Source organism: Notamacropus eugenii, chromosome 2 (genome assembly GCF_028372415.1).
Source record: "Notamacropus eugenii isolate mMacEug1 chromosome 2, mMacEug1.pri_v2, whole genome shotgun sequence".
NCBI lineage: Eukaryota > Metazoa > Chordata > Mammalia > Diprotodontia > Macropodidae > Notamacropus > Notamacropus eugenii.
Window position 1 is genome coordinate 350432701 of NC_092873.1, and position 17831 is coordinate 350450531.

General features: G+C 46.3%; 1 protein-coding gene across 1 annotated transcript in view; it reads left to right on the forward strand.

Moving 5' to 3' along the window:
* The window catches only part of PPP1R9B (protein phosphatase 1 regulatory subunit 9B), a 26605-nt gene extending 8845 nt beyond the window's left edge, over window positions 1-17760 (forward strand). Inside the window, exons 3-10 of the mRNA XM_072646076.1 lie at window positions 275-395; window positions 3852-3956; window positions 10387-10522; window positions 11668-11820; window positions 11941-11994; window positions 13013-13242; window positions 14603-14699; window positions 15519-17760. Coding sequence (XP_072502177.1) covers window positions 275-395; window positions 3852-3956; window positions 10387-10522; window positions 11668-11820; window positions 11941-11994; window positions 13013-13242; window positions 14603-14699; window positions 15519-15572 — 950 coding nt within the window. The 3' untranslated portion in view covers window positions 15573-17760. The remainder of the gene's footprint in view (window positions 1-274; window positions 396-3851; window positions 3957-10386; window positions 10523-11667; window positions 11821-11940; window positions 11995-13012; window positions 13243-14602; window positions 14700-15518) is intronic.
* The last annotated feature ends 71 nt before the right edge of the window (window positions 17761-17831 follow it).

Sequence of the window (17831 nt, forward strand, 5' to 3'; positions counted from 1 at the left end):
CATATGTACCCACTACCAACTCTGTCCTACTGCCCCAGCCTCCCTTATACTTTGCCCCCAACCCAATGCCATCCCACCAAATTGCTATCTGTCTCCTGACATCCTCCTCCAGTTCACCCAGTGTTTGCTGAACATATTTTGAGTCCCTTCCCAGAGCACCTTGTATGTCCTCCTCTCAAATGTTTACCTGATATCTCTGATTCTCCTCCCCACTCCCCAATCCAGAGCCTTCAGAGTGGCACTGACCTCTCCCTTCCCATGTGCCCTTTTGCAGACTCAGAAGGCCTGGGCATCAGTATCATTGGCATGGGTGCTGGGGCTGACATGGGCCTGGAAAAGCTGGGCATCTTTGTCAAGACAGTGACGGAGGGGGGTGCTGCACATCGTGATGGCAGGTAACTGTTCCCTTCCTATCCCACATGGGCACTGCATGCTCTCATGGGGTCACTCTGTCTTCCTCCAGCATGGGTACTGATATGGTACTCCCCCAGGATTAAAACCTGGTTTGGGGGTAGAAGGTTCTGGGTTACTTTCTAGGTCATGGATTTTCCCCAGGAATCCCCAGTTGTATTGTCTCAGTGGGGGTTAATAAAGTTGGAAGGGTCATTGGAGGTCATTTAATCCAACTCCTCATTTTATAGATGAGGGATTGGAGGTCAAGAGAGGTAAGAGTCAAAGATGGATTTGAACTCAAATCCTCTAACTGTAGAGTTAATACTCTTTCTACTAAACCATGATTTCTTTTTTGGAGGGGAGGCAATCCGAATTAAGTGACTTGCCCAGTGTCATACAACTAGTGTCAAGCATCTGAGGCTAGATTTGAACTCAGGTCCTCCTGACTCCAGCACTAGTATTCTATCCACTGTGCCACCTAGCTGTCCCTGTACCATGATGTTTTACAAAGGAAGGTCATAACAAGAGGCTCAAACCCCTAGCCTCGATAATAAAAGGTTTATGCCTGGATAGTAGCACCAGGAAGGGAGCGTTATTGCCATAGGTGGCTGAGATCGATGAATTGTGGCAGTGATGTTTTAGGGGGACATGCGCAAGAGCCTTCAGACTGGACTTGGGGGATGAGCAATAAATGCCCATGAATTGTTGAATGTAGTGAGTTGCATGGGTTTGTGGTGGGTACCACTTGAGTTGTGCATGTGCAAGTGTGTGAAAGCAGGCATTTTGTCTGGTGTTTTTGTGCCATCTGAAATGTATCTTCATAATTACGTAGCAGCCTGTCAGAGGAGCTGAGCAGATAGATATGCACCTGGGTGCTGGAATGTGTTAGAGAATTGCTGTTGGGTGTGCAGTGTATACATGCTGTGAGGGAGTATAAATAGCAATTGTTCCTGTTCTGGCCAGAAACTCTGAGGGTCTTCCCCTCCCAGACTGATTTCTTTTATAAAGGCAAACTTGGCCATTTTTTGCCTCAATTCTAACTTAAAGTTTAATTACTGAATGGGCATTATCTCAGACAAACTGAAGCCTGGAAAAGACCTTAGCTTGAAAAGGCCAGGATCTCTCACTGCATCCAGGGCCATCCCCAGTCGTCTTGACCTATGTCTTACCACTGGACTCCCATGACTCTGGAGGGGGGAGAGTGAGGCTGATGACTTTGCACAGCCCTGCCTCACTTAAATCTAATTAACTGGCAAGTCATCACCTTCCTGATGTGACTGGTCCTCTTTGAGAAAGATAGGCCAACAACGACATATGTATTTGTATAGTGGGTGACAGCAACTTCCCCAAATTCCCCACAACACTGAAGGTGTACATAGATGGTGTAGACACTCCCTTCATTTTATATATGTGAACGGACTATTACAAGAATTGCATTCTGTGTCTAGACTGGTTTGGGGCAGCTTCTGAACTTTGTCAGGGTATGAGTTTCTTCCCCTAGTCTAAGTCTCCAGAGAAGAGATCATGATGGCCATGGCCATACTCATTCCTTACCTTTCCATTCAGCTTTAGAGACTTTTCCAAGCACTTTCAGGCCAGTCCTAGCTGTGGCTGGTTGAGTGGGTGTTTGTAGAGATGCCAGTTTCTGGTTCTTTGGTTCTGTGTGTCTGCCCAGGCACATCTCTGGGCATTTGTACGCATGTGCATGGGTGGGAGGAACCTGTTTACAATGGACTGGTTTCCTCTGTTTCCCGTATGTGGTCCTGTGGGAACATCACTGGAGTTCCAGGGAAGATGGAGGGTGTGGGGGAGGCCTCTTTCCACTTTCCACTCCTCTTTCCACTCCTCTTTCCCCTTCAGTGTATCAAGTCTGGGTCACTCCTGGTCTCTGTCACCCTCTTGTGGGGACAACAGGGGAGAAAGAAACAACTGGAACAGTAGGAAGGAAATCAGCCATTATTAAATTCCTACTATGCACCAGGCAGTGTGCCAAGGGCTGCTGGGGAATCATCATGTGTATGTACAAGGGTGTTGTGTGCTTGTTTTTTTATAAGGAGAGATACAGACGTGTATTTTCATGTTTGTCTGTTATGTGTGTATATGTATACGTATGTATATCATTCTTTCAGAGTCAGAAGGGACCCTCTGGGCCACCTATTCCACCACCTTCATTTTACAGATTAGGAAGCCAAAGCCAGAGAGATCAGTTAATTCAATCAGTCAACAAACAACTATTTGACAGATGGAATGGCTTGCCCTGTGTCACACAGGTCCCAGAAGTGGGATTCCAACTCAGGTCCTGAGGAGCACTAAATCCTGTGCTCCATCTAGTACAACATTTGGGACGCGCCCTTCCTTATGTACATAGATGCAGACAAACTCGTGTACCTTCTTTCTATTGTATGTGTGTTTAGGAAGGAGGCATGATTCCAACACAGAAGGTAGTATTTGTACATTCCCTTAAGGTTTGCAAAGTACTTTACAAATATCTCATTCAATCCTCACTACAACCCCAGGAAGTGGATGCTATTGTTATCCCCATTTGACAGAAGAGGAAACTGAGGCAGACAGTGATTATGTGACTTGGCTAGGGTCACACAGTAAGTGTCTAAGGCAGGATTTTATCACAAGTTTCTCTAACTCTAGGTTTCCCTTTTCTTCCAGTTCTGACCCATTCCTCCCTCACCTTGGGTCCCACTGAGTCGGTAGGGAGGTGCTGGGAATGGTATGATTTAAAAGGACTGCTTGGAAGAGGAGGCACACAGTGGCTCTATGTATTGTGCCATATGCTTCCTACGTCCATGTTACTCTGTATTGTCATCATGAGTATATCTTTATGACTTGGGGTCTACGTGAATGCCTCAGTTGGTGTATGTGCTTGTGTTTATGTGTAGGAAATCACATGTCTGCACACCTGTGTATCTTTGTCTTGGAAAGTATGTCTATATATGAGTATATGTGTCTGGCTAGGAAAACATGTCATTGTGCGTCTATATGTCTAGGAAAAGTGTGTGTGTGTGTGTGCGCACGTGTGTGTGCACGTGTGTGTGAGCGCGTGTGTGTGTGTGTGTGTGTGTGTGAGAGAGAGAAGGGAGAAAGGGAGACAGAGAAGAAAAACACTTAAGGAGAAGAAGAGGAAAGGAGAAAATGGAGGGAGGGAAGGAGGCAGGGAGAGAGATAGAGGATGCCTAAGATTGAACCAGCAACTAAGGCTAGAGACTTCCGCATGATTCTGCAGATGTTCAGAGGGCTTGATAGAGGGGGAAACTGTTGATAGAGAGGGAGCTTCTAGGTAGCTCCAGATGTCTTCTTTAGGGTCCTCTTCCTTCCCTGTAGGGTAGAAAACTATTACTGGGTTAGTGGAATCTGGCTTAGGTGGTGATGGGCTCAGTCCTCTTGACCAGGGGACCTGGAGCCTGATGCCCTCTCTGATTCTCTCAACCTTCTTATTTTCCTAGGATCCAAGTGAATGACCTCCTGGTAGAAGTGGATGGGACCAGCTTGGTGGGCGTGACTCAGAGCTTTGCCGCTTCTGTACTTAGGAACACCAAGGGTCGAGTGCGGTGAGAAACTCTGGGTTTTGGGATAAGGGTGGGTGTTGGAACTCTGAACATGTTAGCAATAAGCCAGCCAAACTCTTTCCACCCACAATAGAGTTGGCCCCAGTCAGATAAGATTAGGCTTTTGCCTTGGGGATTAAGCCATACCCTTTTTTTCTAATCATGTCATGAGAAGTTTTTTTTAATTAATTTATTTGTTTTCAGTTTTCTAAAATCACTTCCATAAGTCTTAGATTTATCTCCCTCTCCCTCCCTCTTCCCTCCCTGAGACAGCATACGATCTTATATGGATTCTACACATACATTCTTATTAACCACATTTTCACGTTAGTCATGTTGCATATAAGAAAATGAATGGGAAAAGCCATGAGAAAAAAACAAACCAAACCAAAACATAACACAAGAGAAAATGTGCTGCTTCACTCTCTGTTCCAATTCTCTTCATGAGAAGTTTTGAGAGTTTTGGCAGAGATACTGGAGTGGTTTGCCATTTCCTTCTCCAGCTCATTTTACAGATAAGGAAACTGAGGCAAACAGGGTGACTTGCCCAGGGTCATACAGCGTGAGGCCAGATTTGAGCCCAGAGCTTTCTGGTTGCAGGCCCAGCACTCTATTCACTGCACCACAGAATCTTCCCTAACTCTATTGCCCATAGCCTCCTTATCCAGCCCTGGGAGCTAAGGTGGGAAAGAGATCTAGCTTCAGAATTTTGGGGGGAAAATGCTCTAAATCAGATATTCTTACCTTGGGCTCCACAAACTTGTGTTTCAAAATATTTTGATAACTGTATTGTCATTTTTCTTTATGCATTTAAAAACATTATTCTGAGAAAAGGTCCATGACACAAAAAAGGCTGAGAACCCTTGCTCTATAGGATACCTTTATAATCTCCCAGATCTTTTCTACCTTTTGTTTTCTAACCAGCTTAGAAATCTATCTCAAATCTTCCCAAATGCCATCTCCACCAGTCTTCTGATTCTCAAGCCTTCCCTGTATACCTCCTCTTCCAAGTAGCCTTCTTAGATTACACCGTTCCTTGTACCTCCCTACCAACTCAGTGATTAGAAATGAAGGAGGAATGAGTCAGAACTGAGGGCCAGGGACTACAGACTGGTCCCTCCCCATCTCCAACTTCTTTCCTCCTACCTCTTTTCTTGCCTTTGTCCATTTCTTACCTTCTTCTCCACTGCCAGCATTACATCTCCCCATCCTGACCCTGGGGAGAAGGGAACTACTCTCCTGGAAAGGGGTGGCGGTCAGGACATGAGCAATAGAGAAACAGGAAATGTGTGTGTGTGTGTGTGTGTGTGTGGTGAGGGGAGGAGGCATGATTCAGGGGGAGCCTAGGCCTTCTACCATTTCCTTTTCATCCTAATCTTCCTTCTTCATCTCCCCTCCCCTTCCTGAAGATCAGTGGGCAGGAGGATACCCAAAACACTCTTCTTATATCCCTTAGTCCTGTTAATGTGACCAACTCTTCCCTTTTAATGCCTTGCTTCCACACCCAAAGGATTTTATTCCATTCCTACCATTATTTTCATTCATTCACTCAACAATCATTTATTAAAGTATCTAATACATTGGAAACATTTCTGTTAGATACTGGGAAAAATGTTTTTGTTTTTGTTTTCTTTTTAAAGCTCAGTAAGACATGTTTCCTGTTTTTATGTTTGTAGTATAGAAGAGGGAATGGAATTTACAACAATAGGTATTAAAGCTTGTGGAAGGCCGGAAATGCCAGGATAAAGAGTCTGAATTTGATTTAATCAATAAACATTTAAGTATCTACTATGTTCCAGATATAGTGCTAAGTGCTGGGGATACAAAGAAAGGCAAAAGACAGTGTCTACAGGTAGGGTGAGGGATACCTGGGATGGAGCAGGGTGCATTAAAGGATTCTGAGCAAGGGAAATAACCCAATCAGCTCTGTGCATGGCTAAGACGAATTGGGCATCATTGTGAAGTAGAGATGGGAGGAAGGAGGCAAGGAGCCCATCTGGAAGGTGAGGCAGGGATCCAGGGAGTTGAAGGTCTTTCCTTGGATGGTGACTGTGGGACTCCCTCTAAGTGAGTACCTGAAAAGGCAAGCCTAAAAAGGCCAAGGTCTCCCATTGCATCCTGGGCCATCTCCAGTCATCCTGATGTATATCTAGTCACTGGACCCAGATGGCTCAGGAGGAGAAAGTGAGTTTGGTGACCTTGCACAGCCCTCCCTCACTCAAATCAAAGTCAAGTGCAAGTCATGGCATCATTTCTCTGATGGCATGGTCTTTCTTCTTCGCCAACGCAGGATGAACACAACAACAATAATGGGACTAGATGATAGATGGACGCATATGACATATGTTGTATCAACAGGGCTTGACAATTGATTGACTGTTGGGGGATAATGATGAGACCAAGGAAAGAGGAAAGTCAGAGATAACAGCAAGGCTTCCAGTCTGGATGACTGAAGAAAAGGTGAAATTATTGACAGAAATAGAGAAATCAGGAGAAAGCTGATCATTTCTGTATTGAACAGGTTGATTGAGATGTCTAGTAAGCAGTTGAAAATTTGGAGTTGGAGAGAGATCATTCATTCATTCATTCATCCAAGAAATGTACAGTTATCCCTTCCACATATTGAGGGTTAGGGGTGCAGTGCCTCTGTGATGTGGAAAATTTGAGTAAAATCCTTTGGCTCTCCTCCTTCATGCCAGATAGAAAGTCTGATTTTTTTTCTTTTTCTTTTATGGGGTCTGTATGGTACCTTATTGTAAAATTTGGGTTAAGTATTGGTCAATGTTAAGTAAAAATACTATGCACATATTTTATGCATTTCTGAGTTTCTAAACCTTTTCTGTGTCATCTGCTAGTTTTTGTGTGTCCTCTGTGGCTTCTGAAAAACTCCCCCCATATTCCTATTTTATTTCTTAGGCTGACCCTCGATATATCAAAACTGTAATGGGGGAAAGTGGCAATAAGGAGGGGATAACTGTATATTAGCTCCTTCTACGTACCAGGCACATAGAACCAGTCTGCCTTCAAGGAGCTGATATTCTGGGAGTGAGGAGGGTAGACAAACGTATAGAAGAACAAAATAAATATGAAGTAAATGCAAAATAATAGGAAAGGCCCCATGCAGGACCTGGTACTTGGTGAGTCAGTTCTACATACTAGGGACTCACCTGCACAGAGCTGCATCTCTGAGTGAATGAGAAGACTGGGTCCAAAATGGATCTCATTTTCTTTCTACCTAAACTTCCCCCTCCCCTACCTTTGCTATTACTACAGAAGACAATGCCCTGCTCCCAGTCCCTCAGACTCCTCATACACACACTCCATCTCCCAGCTTGTATCATGTTTTTTGGCTGGCCTCCCTGGGCCTGGAACATGCTTCCTTCTCATCCCCACCTTTGGCTTTCTTGGCTTTCTTTACGTTCCAACTAAAAGCCCATATTCCACAGGGAGCTTTCCCCAACCCCCCTTAGGGGTGGGGAACCTGCAGCCTCAAGGTCCTGTGTGGCCATCTAGGTCCTCAAGTACGGCCCTTTGACTTTGGATTCAGTCAGAGGGCTGCACTTGAGGACCTAGAAGGCCACATGTGACCTCAAGGCTGCAGGTTCCCCTGTTAATTATTTCTTATGTTTCTTGTTATCGATGCCTTCTTTGTATATGTTGGTTTGTTGTCTCTCCCCTTAGATTATAAACTCCTTGAGAACAGAGACTGTGTTTTGCCTCTTTTTGTCACCCCAGCACTTAGCACAATGCCTAATACATAGGAGGCTCTTAATAAATGTTGATATAACAACTGATTGAAGAAAAGAGAAGAGGACTTAGGATAGAACATTGCCAGACAGAGGTGTGCTGGAGCCAGCATTAAAGCTCAAGAGAGCTGATTTTAAAGTTCTCAGTGTGAACATTTACACCTTGGAAATCAGCAAAAGCTATAAATCAAGGCTTCATTTATTGTTTTCTTGATTGTTTAGACTTAAGAAAGTGATGTAGGAAAATTTTAATACTGAAAAATAAACTTAGAAGTGGATCATGCATACATTTGGAGAAAGGAAAGGAAGAGAAAGCTGGTTGTTAAACATTTTACCAGCACACTCCTGGTCCCAGATAACGACAAGGAGGTGGTACAATTGGAGGAATGATTAGGGAGTTAGGAAGACCAGGGGAGTGGAGGAAGAGGTTGCTGCTCTTTGTTCTTCATTCTCCAGTGAGTTCATGGAGAAGGACTGAGGGGAAGCATTGCCGCTCTTTGGCCATTTGCATGCGGTGTGCAAAGATCCCACTGCTGTCCCCTCTAGCATCTTCTTTTCTTCCTCCAAGACCAGCTTATAAGGTCAGGTTCTCTGTCTAGGAAAACAACTTAGTCAGGCCCCCCTTTGAGTGAGCGGCCTTGAGAGGCAGAGAGGGGCACAGTGGATAGAACAGTTACCTGGAGTCAGGAAAACTGAACTCATATCCACTAGCAGTATGACCCTGGACAAGTCGCTTACCCTCAGTTTGCCTCAGTTTCCTCAACTGTACCTTCCAGGGTTGTTGTGAGGGCCAAATGAGAGACTGGTAAAAAGCACTTAACACTCGCCTGTCATGCTTCTGTTGCTGCTCAGAAGATTTCAGTCGTGCCAACTCTTTGTGACCCTACTCGGGATCTTTGCAAAGGTACTGAAATGGTCTGTCATTTATTTCTCCAGATCATTTTACAGATGAGGAAGCTGAGGCAAACAAGGTTAACTGATTTCCCCAGGACATTTACTGAGCACTATATAAATGCTAGAGCTGCTAGGTGATACAGTTGGTAGAACACTAGGTGTGGAGTCAGGAAGACTCAGCTTCCTGAGTTCAAATCCAGCCTCAGATACTTATTGGCTGTGTGACCCTGGGCAAGTCACTTAACCTGGTTTGCCTGTTTCCTCATCTGTAAAATGAGCTGGAGAAGGAAATGCCAAACACTCCAGCATCTTTGCCAAGAAAATCCCAAATGGGATCATGAAGAGTCAGACAATATTGAAATTATTGAATGGCAAATATAAATGCTATTCCTTTCCCTTCCTCTCCTCTGTGCCCGCTCTGATATAGGGTGAGAACAGCTCCTCACTGGGCACTGTTCTCAATCCTGAAAAGAACTGTTGGCTTTAATAAGCATAGTCTCAGATGGAGAACCTTAGCTGTGGCAGTTGGAGCTTGGTGAAGAGATCATTCATTCCTCTACCAAGCATACATGAGACACCTTCTATGTGCTAGGTGCCAGAGAAACAAAGACAAATATACCTTCAAGGAGCTAACGTTCTGGATGGGTGAATGGCAGATTTAGAGCCAGAGGACTCGATTTCAAAGACTGGCTGTGTGTCACTTCATGTTTATGAACCTCAATTTCCCCATTTGAAAAATTGAAGGAATTGGACTAGACAAAATCCTTTCCAGCTATAAGCCTAAAGATCCTAATATCTGATTAGGGTCAGAAAGAACCTGGCCATGGAGACAAGAAGCTTGTATTTGACTCTGGGCTTTTCTATTGACCAGCTCTGGTCTTGAAGGGGTCACTTCTTCTTTCCAGGTTTTAGTTCCCTTTAAAAAAATATAAGTTGAAGTGAGTGATTTACAGAATCACTACCAGTCTGACACTTGGTGATTCTGGGTTAGCCATTTGTAATTAATGTTGGTACAGCCTCTTTAACCCAGTTTTATTTTTTCTCTTGCTATAGAATGCAAAGTAGGCAAAGGGGTAGCTGTTGGCCTAGTGGACAGAGTCAGAACGTGGAGTCAGGAAGACCTGAATTCAAATCCAGCCTCAGACACTTATTAGTTGTGTGACCCTGGACAAGTCACCTAACCCTGTTTGCTTCATTTTCCTCATCTATAAAAAATGATTTGGGGAAGAAAATGTCAAACCACTCTAGTATCTTTGTCAAGAAAACATCAAATTGGGCATGAAGAGCCAGACATGACTGAACACCAACAAAAAGGGATAGATAGAGACTGTAAAAGAGGGAAACACAGAGGGGACAAATAGTATCTGCAGAATCACATCAACTGCTGTGGACCAGTTTATGCATAGGATATCTCATATCTGCCCCCCTCTACCCTCTTTCCCCATCCTTTCAAAAACCCAGCTCTTAACACAGAAACTTCCGGGGGGGGGGGGGGGGGCTGTTCAGGGGTATGTGGGAGTCAGCTCTTACAGGCTCCAGAGAGCTGGTTGTTAAATTTCAGTGTGATCATTTACACCTCAGAAATCGTTAAATATTCAGCGTGAGCATTTACGACTTGGAAATCGGCAAACTCTACAAATTAGGTCTTGATTTATTTCTGTTGATTATGTAGGCTTAAGAAGTGGTGGAGAATATGTTAATGAAAGCTAAACTTAAAAGTGTATTGTGCACATTTACCAACCCACCCCCAAAACAGTGATCTTTCTCTCCTTCCCTCCCTCCAAACTTTGCAGATTTCTGATTGGGAGGGAACGGCCAGGAGAACAGAGCGAGGTGGCCCAACTGATCCAGCAGACCCTGGAGCAGGAGCGGTGGCAACGAGAAATGATGGAGCAGAGATATGCCCAATATGCAGAAGAAGATGAAGAGGTAATCTAGAGACCTGATTCCATCTGACCGGGTTCCAGAAGGAGTAAAACCCCTTCACTGGCCCATCAATTGGCCTCCCATGCCAGTGTGGGTGCCATCTGGTGGTCATATGGGGTATCACACCCTCATCTCTGTGCACCTTCCTCAGTATTCAGGGATTATACTCCTGGCATTATGAATCCTCTGAGAGGAATATAATAGGTACTTAATAAATGTATGTTGAATACAAAAATATATTAGACATCCTCCCTGACCACTGGGGGAGAGACAAGACTTATAGGCTCAAAAAAATAATACACTATCTATTGTATATGCAAAATGTGTTATTATTGTTGTTACAATAACAATAACTAGTGTTTATATAGCACTTTAAGGCTTTCAAAGCATATAAATATTAATTATTATGCTAATTCACAGTATTTGTTAATCAGTAGCTCAGAGGAGGAAGAGAACAGAAAGGGTTGCATCTCCCTCACTTACAGAGTGACTTACATCCACATTGGACCATGGCCATCCATTCTCTCATGGTCATTATTAGCTCAAAGGCTGTTATGACTTTGGTCAAATCTCTTCCCCTCTTTGGGCCTCAGTTTCCTTCTATTTTGGGAGGAAGGGACTGGCTTAGATAGTTTCTGTAGTCCCTTTCTTTTCCATTCCATGAAAAGTCCTGATTTCCTTTCCACTGTTCCTCCTCAAGGTTAAGTATGGCTCAGCATCTCTTAAAAGCCATTTACGGCTCTGTTGATCATCGATTTGTCCAATCGTTTCTTGAATCCACTTATATTTCCTGCCTATACCTCTTAAGGTTAGAGTTTCATATACTTGGTATTTGTTATGTATCTTTTGTCTCTCCTATCTCTCTTTACCCCTAACGACTGTTCCAGATATAGAGTACTCTTTAACCATTGAAGCCTTTTTTGTAAAGTAAGTGAATTGGACACCACCTGAGGCTAGATTATAGCCTAATAGGGAGCTTTGGAAATATGCCCAAAGCAGAGCCAGAGCTTCTAGGTGAACAGAACTATATAGCTCTAAAAGCCTGGGAATGGGTGGGTGGGTAGGTGAGTTCCAGGTGAGGAAGAGAGGGAGGGTCAGGAAGGGTCTAGGACATGGTTTTCATGACAGCCTTGTTTCCCTCCCTTCAGACAGGCGAATACGCCACAGATGAGGAGGAGGAGATGAGCCCTACATTCCCAGGCAGTGAAATGGCCATAGAGGTGTTTGAGCTGGCAGAGAATGAGGATGCCTTGTCTCCAGTAGAGATGGAACCTGAGAAGCTGGTGCACAAGTTTAAGGAGGTGGGGGTGGGGGTGGGCTCCCAGGGGTGGCAGAGGGAAGGGGGATGGGGGTGCCCAGATGCTGGGGTGTCATCCTGGGTGGACTGTGAGCTGAACTATTTTCTCCACTCCTCTTGACAGCTCCAGATCAAGCATGCTGTCACTGAGGCTGAGATCCAGCAGCTGAAAAGAAAGGTGAGGGCCTGTCCTGGGGTACCCTGGGCCTGTTTAGGTCTGTTTGGTGGGAGGTAGGTTGAGGCTTTATTCCTGTGAGTTCCTTGGGTGTAGAGGCTGCTTTCTTCTTTGTACTTGTATCCCTAGTATCTAACACAATGCCTGACATATAGGAGGTCCTTAGTCAATAATTGTGGGTAGGTGGCTTGATTGATTGACTCTTTTAGAGACTGTAAGATTCCCTTAACACACACACACGCGCACACATGCACACACGTGCACACATGCACACACGTGCACACACACGCGTGCACACACACACACACACACATACACACACACAGTCAGGGAAGGCTTCCTAGAGGAGATAGAACTTAGCTGTACTTGGAAAGGCACAGGATTTGGGTAGGCTAGAGAGAGAGGGTTTCACTTTCCACGAGTAATGAACTCATTCAGTAATGACTGTAGCGCGTCCCAATGTGCCTCCTCCAGGATATTTAAGTGATGAGGAGAGAGGTGCTCAGGAGGTAGCTGGAAGTGTGTATCTGGAGCTCAGAGCTCAGTCTGGTGTGGAAATAGAGATTTGGGAGTCATCCAAGTAGAAGTGATAGTTGAAGCTGGGAGATAACATCATTTCTCCAAGGGAGAGAATGTGGAGACAGAATAGCAGGGCACCGAGAACTGAGCTCCTGGGGAAGCTCACAGTTGTAGGATCGGAAAAGGAAGAGCAATTGGCAGAGAAGGCAGGGGCCTGGGGAGGATGGGTGCAGGAGAAAGAGCAGACCAGGATGCCATAGACGAAGTCTTCCATTTACTACCATCTTACCTCTCTCAGTCTCAGTTTCCTCAACCATAAAATTAGAGATGGCCTCTGCAATCCTTTCCAATTCTGAAGCTATCATCCTATGACTATGATCTTAGAGAAAAAGTCTTTGGGCTTGAAATATCCATAGATACATGGCCCCTAGGGTTTTGCTAGTTGGAGGCGAGGGTACTTCCTTTTCTCTCCCCTTATCCTTCTTCTCTGGTGCCATCTCAGCTTCAGGGCCTGGAGCAGGAGAAGGGCCGATGGCGAGCTGAGAAAGCACAGCTGGAGCAGAGCGTGGAGGAGAACAAGGAGAGAATGGAGAAGCTGGAGGGCTACTGGGGGGAGGCACAGAGCCTGTGCCAAGCTGTGGACGAGCACCTCAGGGAGACTCAGGCCCAATACCAGGCCCTGGAGCGGAAGTACAGCAAAGCCAAGAGGCTCATTAAGGACTACCAGCAGAAGTATGGACCTGGCAAGGGTCCCGGGGGAGAGGGAGGAGGCTCAGGGTCCTGGGGGAGGGATGCCAGCATGGTTTCTGGACAAACTCTGAGAAGATCAAAGTGCCAAGGGGAAATCTAGGGAATCGTGGATCTGAGGCAAGGGGAGACAACATAGCATAGCTGTTGTTGTGTTGAACAAGCACAAGCTTTGGAGTTAGAGGACCTGGATTCAAATCTCATCTCTTAGGCTTACTACCTTGTCATCTTGGTTGTCACCTAACCTCCATGAGCCTCAGTTTCCTCCTTTTTAAAATGATAAGAGTTAGACTCAATGGCCTTCAAGATTTCTTCTAGTTCTCCATTGATGATCTAGGCTGAGCAGAGGGAGAGAGGTTGAGGAGTATGGATGGGGAAGGACACTAAAGGGAAGCTGGTATACATTCGTGGTAAGGTATTAGTGATTCCCAGTACTAGTGAAAGTCATTTGAGAGGTCAGATGTCCAAAGGAACTGAACACCTCAGGTGGGGAGTGGGGAAGGTGGGGGTGGGGGGAGGTGCAAAGACAGGAATTGTCTTCCGTCTTTTTAGCAACTCCTAACAGAAATCTAAGGAAGGTGTGGATCTCCATAGGATAAGATCAGATGGATAGGTGCCCAGGGTATGTATATAGGGGTCAGGGGCTGATCAGAAAAACCAGGGTACGCCAGTCTTCAGACGCTAAATATCTGGAGAAGAAAAGGTCTTCATGGCAAAGGTTCTTAGAGGCAAGAAAGAGAAGGGAACCTACTATTTTGGGAAAAGAGTCTCAGAGAGATGAGGGTGCTCCCTAAGATCAGCTTTCAAAGTGTATTGAACCCCTATTAGAAAAGGGCAGCTAGGTGGTACAATGGATAACATAGGCCCTAGAGTCAGAAGGACCTGAGATCAAATCCAGCCTCAGACACTTACTAGCTGTGTGACAAGTCATTAACCCCAATTGCCTCCAAAAAGAGAGAAAGAAAGAAAGAAAGAAAAGAATAGAGGTAGAAACAGACTCTGGAGTTTCTCTTCTTGAATCCCAGGAACTTGGTTCCCTACTTCTCATTACTTTTTATACTTTTCCCCTATCCAATACATACATCCTGAAGAGGTTTGATCTCTAGGGAAACTTGGGAGAAACCTCTTTGTGGAGCAATCCTGGACATAAGGACACTGGGGTTCTTCATACAACCTCCTCTCATGGGGAGGTATGGACCACTGAGCAATGGAGATGGGAATTTGGATGCCTGGGTCCCTCTTCGGGGAGATAGGAGAACTTGAACTCCTGGGTCTCATTTCTTCCCTGCCAATGCTTGAGCCCAGTGTCCAGTCTGATCTACCCTTCTCCCTTCTTTTTCCAAAGGGAGATCGAATTCCTGAAGAAGGAAACTGCACAGCGTCGGGTGCTGGAAGAATCAGAGCTTGCTCGGAAGGAGGAGATAGACAAACTCCGGGACAAGGTAGAGCAGCCAAATCTAACCCTCTTCCTCTCTCATTCCCCTGCCTCTATCCAATCATCAGGGATATTACAAAACTCATATTGATCTAACAAGCTGGCTTAGAGTAAATGAGGTAGGATTGGAACTGAGTGCCACCACAGTATGGAGAGAGGATCACTAGGGTTAGTTTCTTGGGAGTTCGATACTGAAAAGCTAGAATATCCAAATTTACTTCCTGAAAGGAGTTTTCTAGGAGTCTGGGAGTGGAAATGGAAGTGAGGGATGAAGTTGTTCCCCACCCACTAAGTGTCTTTACACGGGTGGAGCCAAGCTTAGGTATTGCCCAATCCATGCCCAGGCTTTTCATAGGTTGTCAAGCCAGTCAATCTGTTATAGAGGGAATCCAAGAGGTAAATGGGCATGCCTCTTCTGTTCCCTATAAAAAAACAGACATGAGATAGGGAGGGGACAGAGAGACACAGACAAAGGGAGAGAGACAGAGGCAGAGGGATAGACAGACAGAAGCAGAGGGACAGAGAGTCAGAGACAGACAGACCAAGGAAGCAGAGACATGGAGAGACAAGATGGAGCACTGGGAAAGAGAACCCAAAAGGAAGAGACACAGAGACCAACAGGAAAGACCCAGAGATTAGCCCCTCCCTCCCTCCCTCCCCACCCCAGGGGTCTCAGATCCTCACCAGCACCTGCTGCGCCTGCGCCCCCTGGGGATGGGGAAGTGCATAGCTTTAGGGAAAAGGGGTCAGGCTCGCTACTAATCAGCTGTTTCACTTTGCTCCTTGTCCGTAGCCTGGCCTGATCACTTGTATTTTTTTCTTTCAGATTTCGGAACTAGAGGGGAACCTACAGACAATGAGGAATTCCAATTCCACTTAACACATACCCAATCCCCAGTCAATATCTAACCACCCACCCTTGGACTTTCCCTTCCTCTTCTACCCATCCTCTCCTCTCTCCCTTCCCCCCTCCCTGTCCTTACCCTTTCTTTTCCACTCCCCACCTGGGGACAGGTGCCCCAATTCTCTCCTTCCCCTCCCAACCCCCTATCCCTCCTTGCTTCAGGGACCAGAGGAACAGCTGGGAAGGCCTCTGGACTTAGGGCTCAACTGGGTTAATCTTTCATTTGTCAAGTCAGAGCCTAAACAGAAGTGGCTAGGGAGGGTGACTTCCCTCCCTTGGCCTGTGTCCATCCTGAAAAACAGTTTTGCCACCACTTCCCCAAGACTGAGGGTGCTGCCCAGGGTGGAGGGAAACTCCTGATGACTTTGAGGGGTGCTATGGAGTGATCCCTCTTGCTGTCTCTGGGCATGTCCATGGGGTGGGTTTTGGATGGACAAATGAACCCACCTCCCACCACCCAAACTGTCCAACTCCAAGCCACTGCCTCCAAACTGGAATGGGAAGGGAAGTAGCTGAAGACTTCTGGGGAGCGGCTACTGCACTTCTTGGCCAGCTCTTTCCCTTTTCCACTGCCCCTACCCCAAAGATCTCAAAAACTGAAGGGGCTGCCCTGTGTCCCCACCAGGGCCCCCGGACCTCTTGGCTGTAGACTTCATTCCTTACTCATCCTCTCTTTCCCCACTCCACTTCACCTCGGGGATCAATTTGCTGTCTCAGTTTCATCCTGCTCCTCCTGCTTCTGGGGTGGGGGGAACTTACCCCTTCTGTGACCTAATGTCCCTCCCTCGACCCTGCCTTCCCTGAATTCTGGTCTGAGGGCAGGGTGGATAGAATAAGAGGATGCTTGGGAGTTGGGGCAAGCCCTGTACCAACTTCTGGTTGGTTTTTTTCCCTTTCCTGGTATCCACGGAGGGATCCAAGGGAGAGAGCCCAGGACATTCCTGCTCCTCACTTCCCTGGGGCAAACTCCATTAGGTCAGTCTTCTCCCTGACCCTACTCCCTCCTTGATGAGTTTTGCGCCCCTTCCTTACCATCCTCACCCTGCAAGTGCCAAATAGTGATAGAATTCTTTTGTCCCTTTTAGTTCCTGGGCCTCTGGTGGAGTCACATGGAGAAAGGGGGCAGGTGGAAAACTCACTCTTTCTGGCTGTTTAGACTCTGAATGTTAACTCTTCAGCTCCTAGTCCTGGGTCAGGGCTCCTTTGAATAGTCTCTCTTCAGGGCACCCCTCTTCCCCCCAGTGCCTGTTGAGGGTAAAAACTCAACCTCTCAGTGGCTTAAGCCTTCCTGGCTACATCCTAGCCCATCTCTCTCTCTCTCTCTCTCTCTCTCTCTCTCTCTCTCTCTCTCTCTTTCTCTCTCTCCCTCTCTTTCTCTCTCTCCCCAGTCCCTGGTCCCTTCTTCTCCTTGGAGATGGATGGTAGGCTGCTCACAGACCTACTTTCTAAGTAAGATCACCTCTTCCAACATTTGCCCTCCCCAGTCTCTAGAGACATACTATTTCCCCCCCAAGATTGGGACTTGCACCAAGGGAGGAGATACCCCAATATTCCCTCCCCACCCCCTTCAGAATCTATCTCCCACTTAGTTTTTTGATTTGGTTTTTCATTTTCTATCTTTTTTCCATTATCAACCCCTGCAGTCCCAGGCAGGGATAGGTGGGTGGAAGAAGGCGGACCTTGCTTGGGCCAGGGTTAGAGGTTACCCCATCACTATCTCCTCCTCACCCAGCAGTTCCCCATTTTTTTATTTTTAGAGACAACACCTATAATTTCTGCTTCGCCCTGTAAATAGGCCTACGATCAGTATTCTTGACCCCTTGCTCCTACTCTGTTCCCCTCTCCTTTGCCTTCCCCTATAAAGAGCTGGATGTCTCAGTGTCCCCACTCCTGTGCCCTGCCCCCTACTTCATCCCTGGCAGATGGAGGGACCTCTGGGGCAAAGTGGATGCAGGGGAGGGAAGGGAACTAGAGGCTTAGGATGGGGTGGGGCAGCGGCGGGAGAGTTGGCCAGGGAGCATCTCCCAGTTTCTCTTGCCTACCCCTCTCCCCTGCTGAGGGGCCATGTCTCTGTATATAATATATATATGTATGTATTGTCCCCGGTTTTGTATGGACCATGCCCTCTGTCAGGTTGTCCCCATAAAAACAGCCCCCCACCCCATCCCCCATCTGCCTATGCCTGACTTATTCCTTTGAGGAGAGGAGGGAAGAGAGGGTTTTATGTGTGTGAGA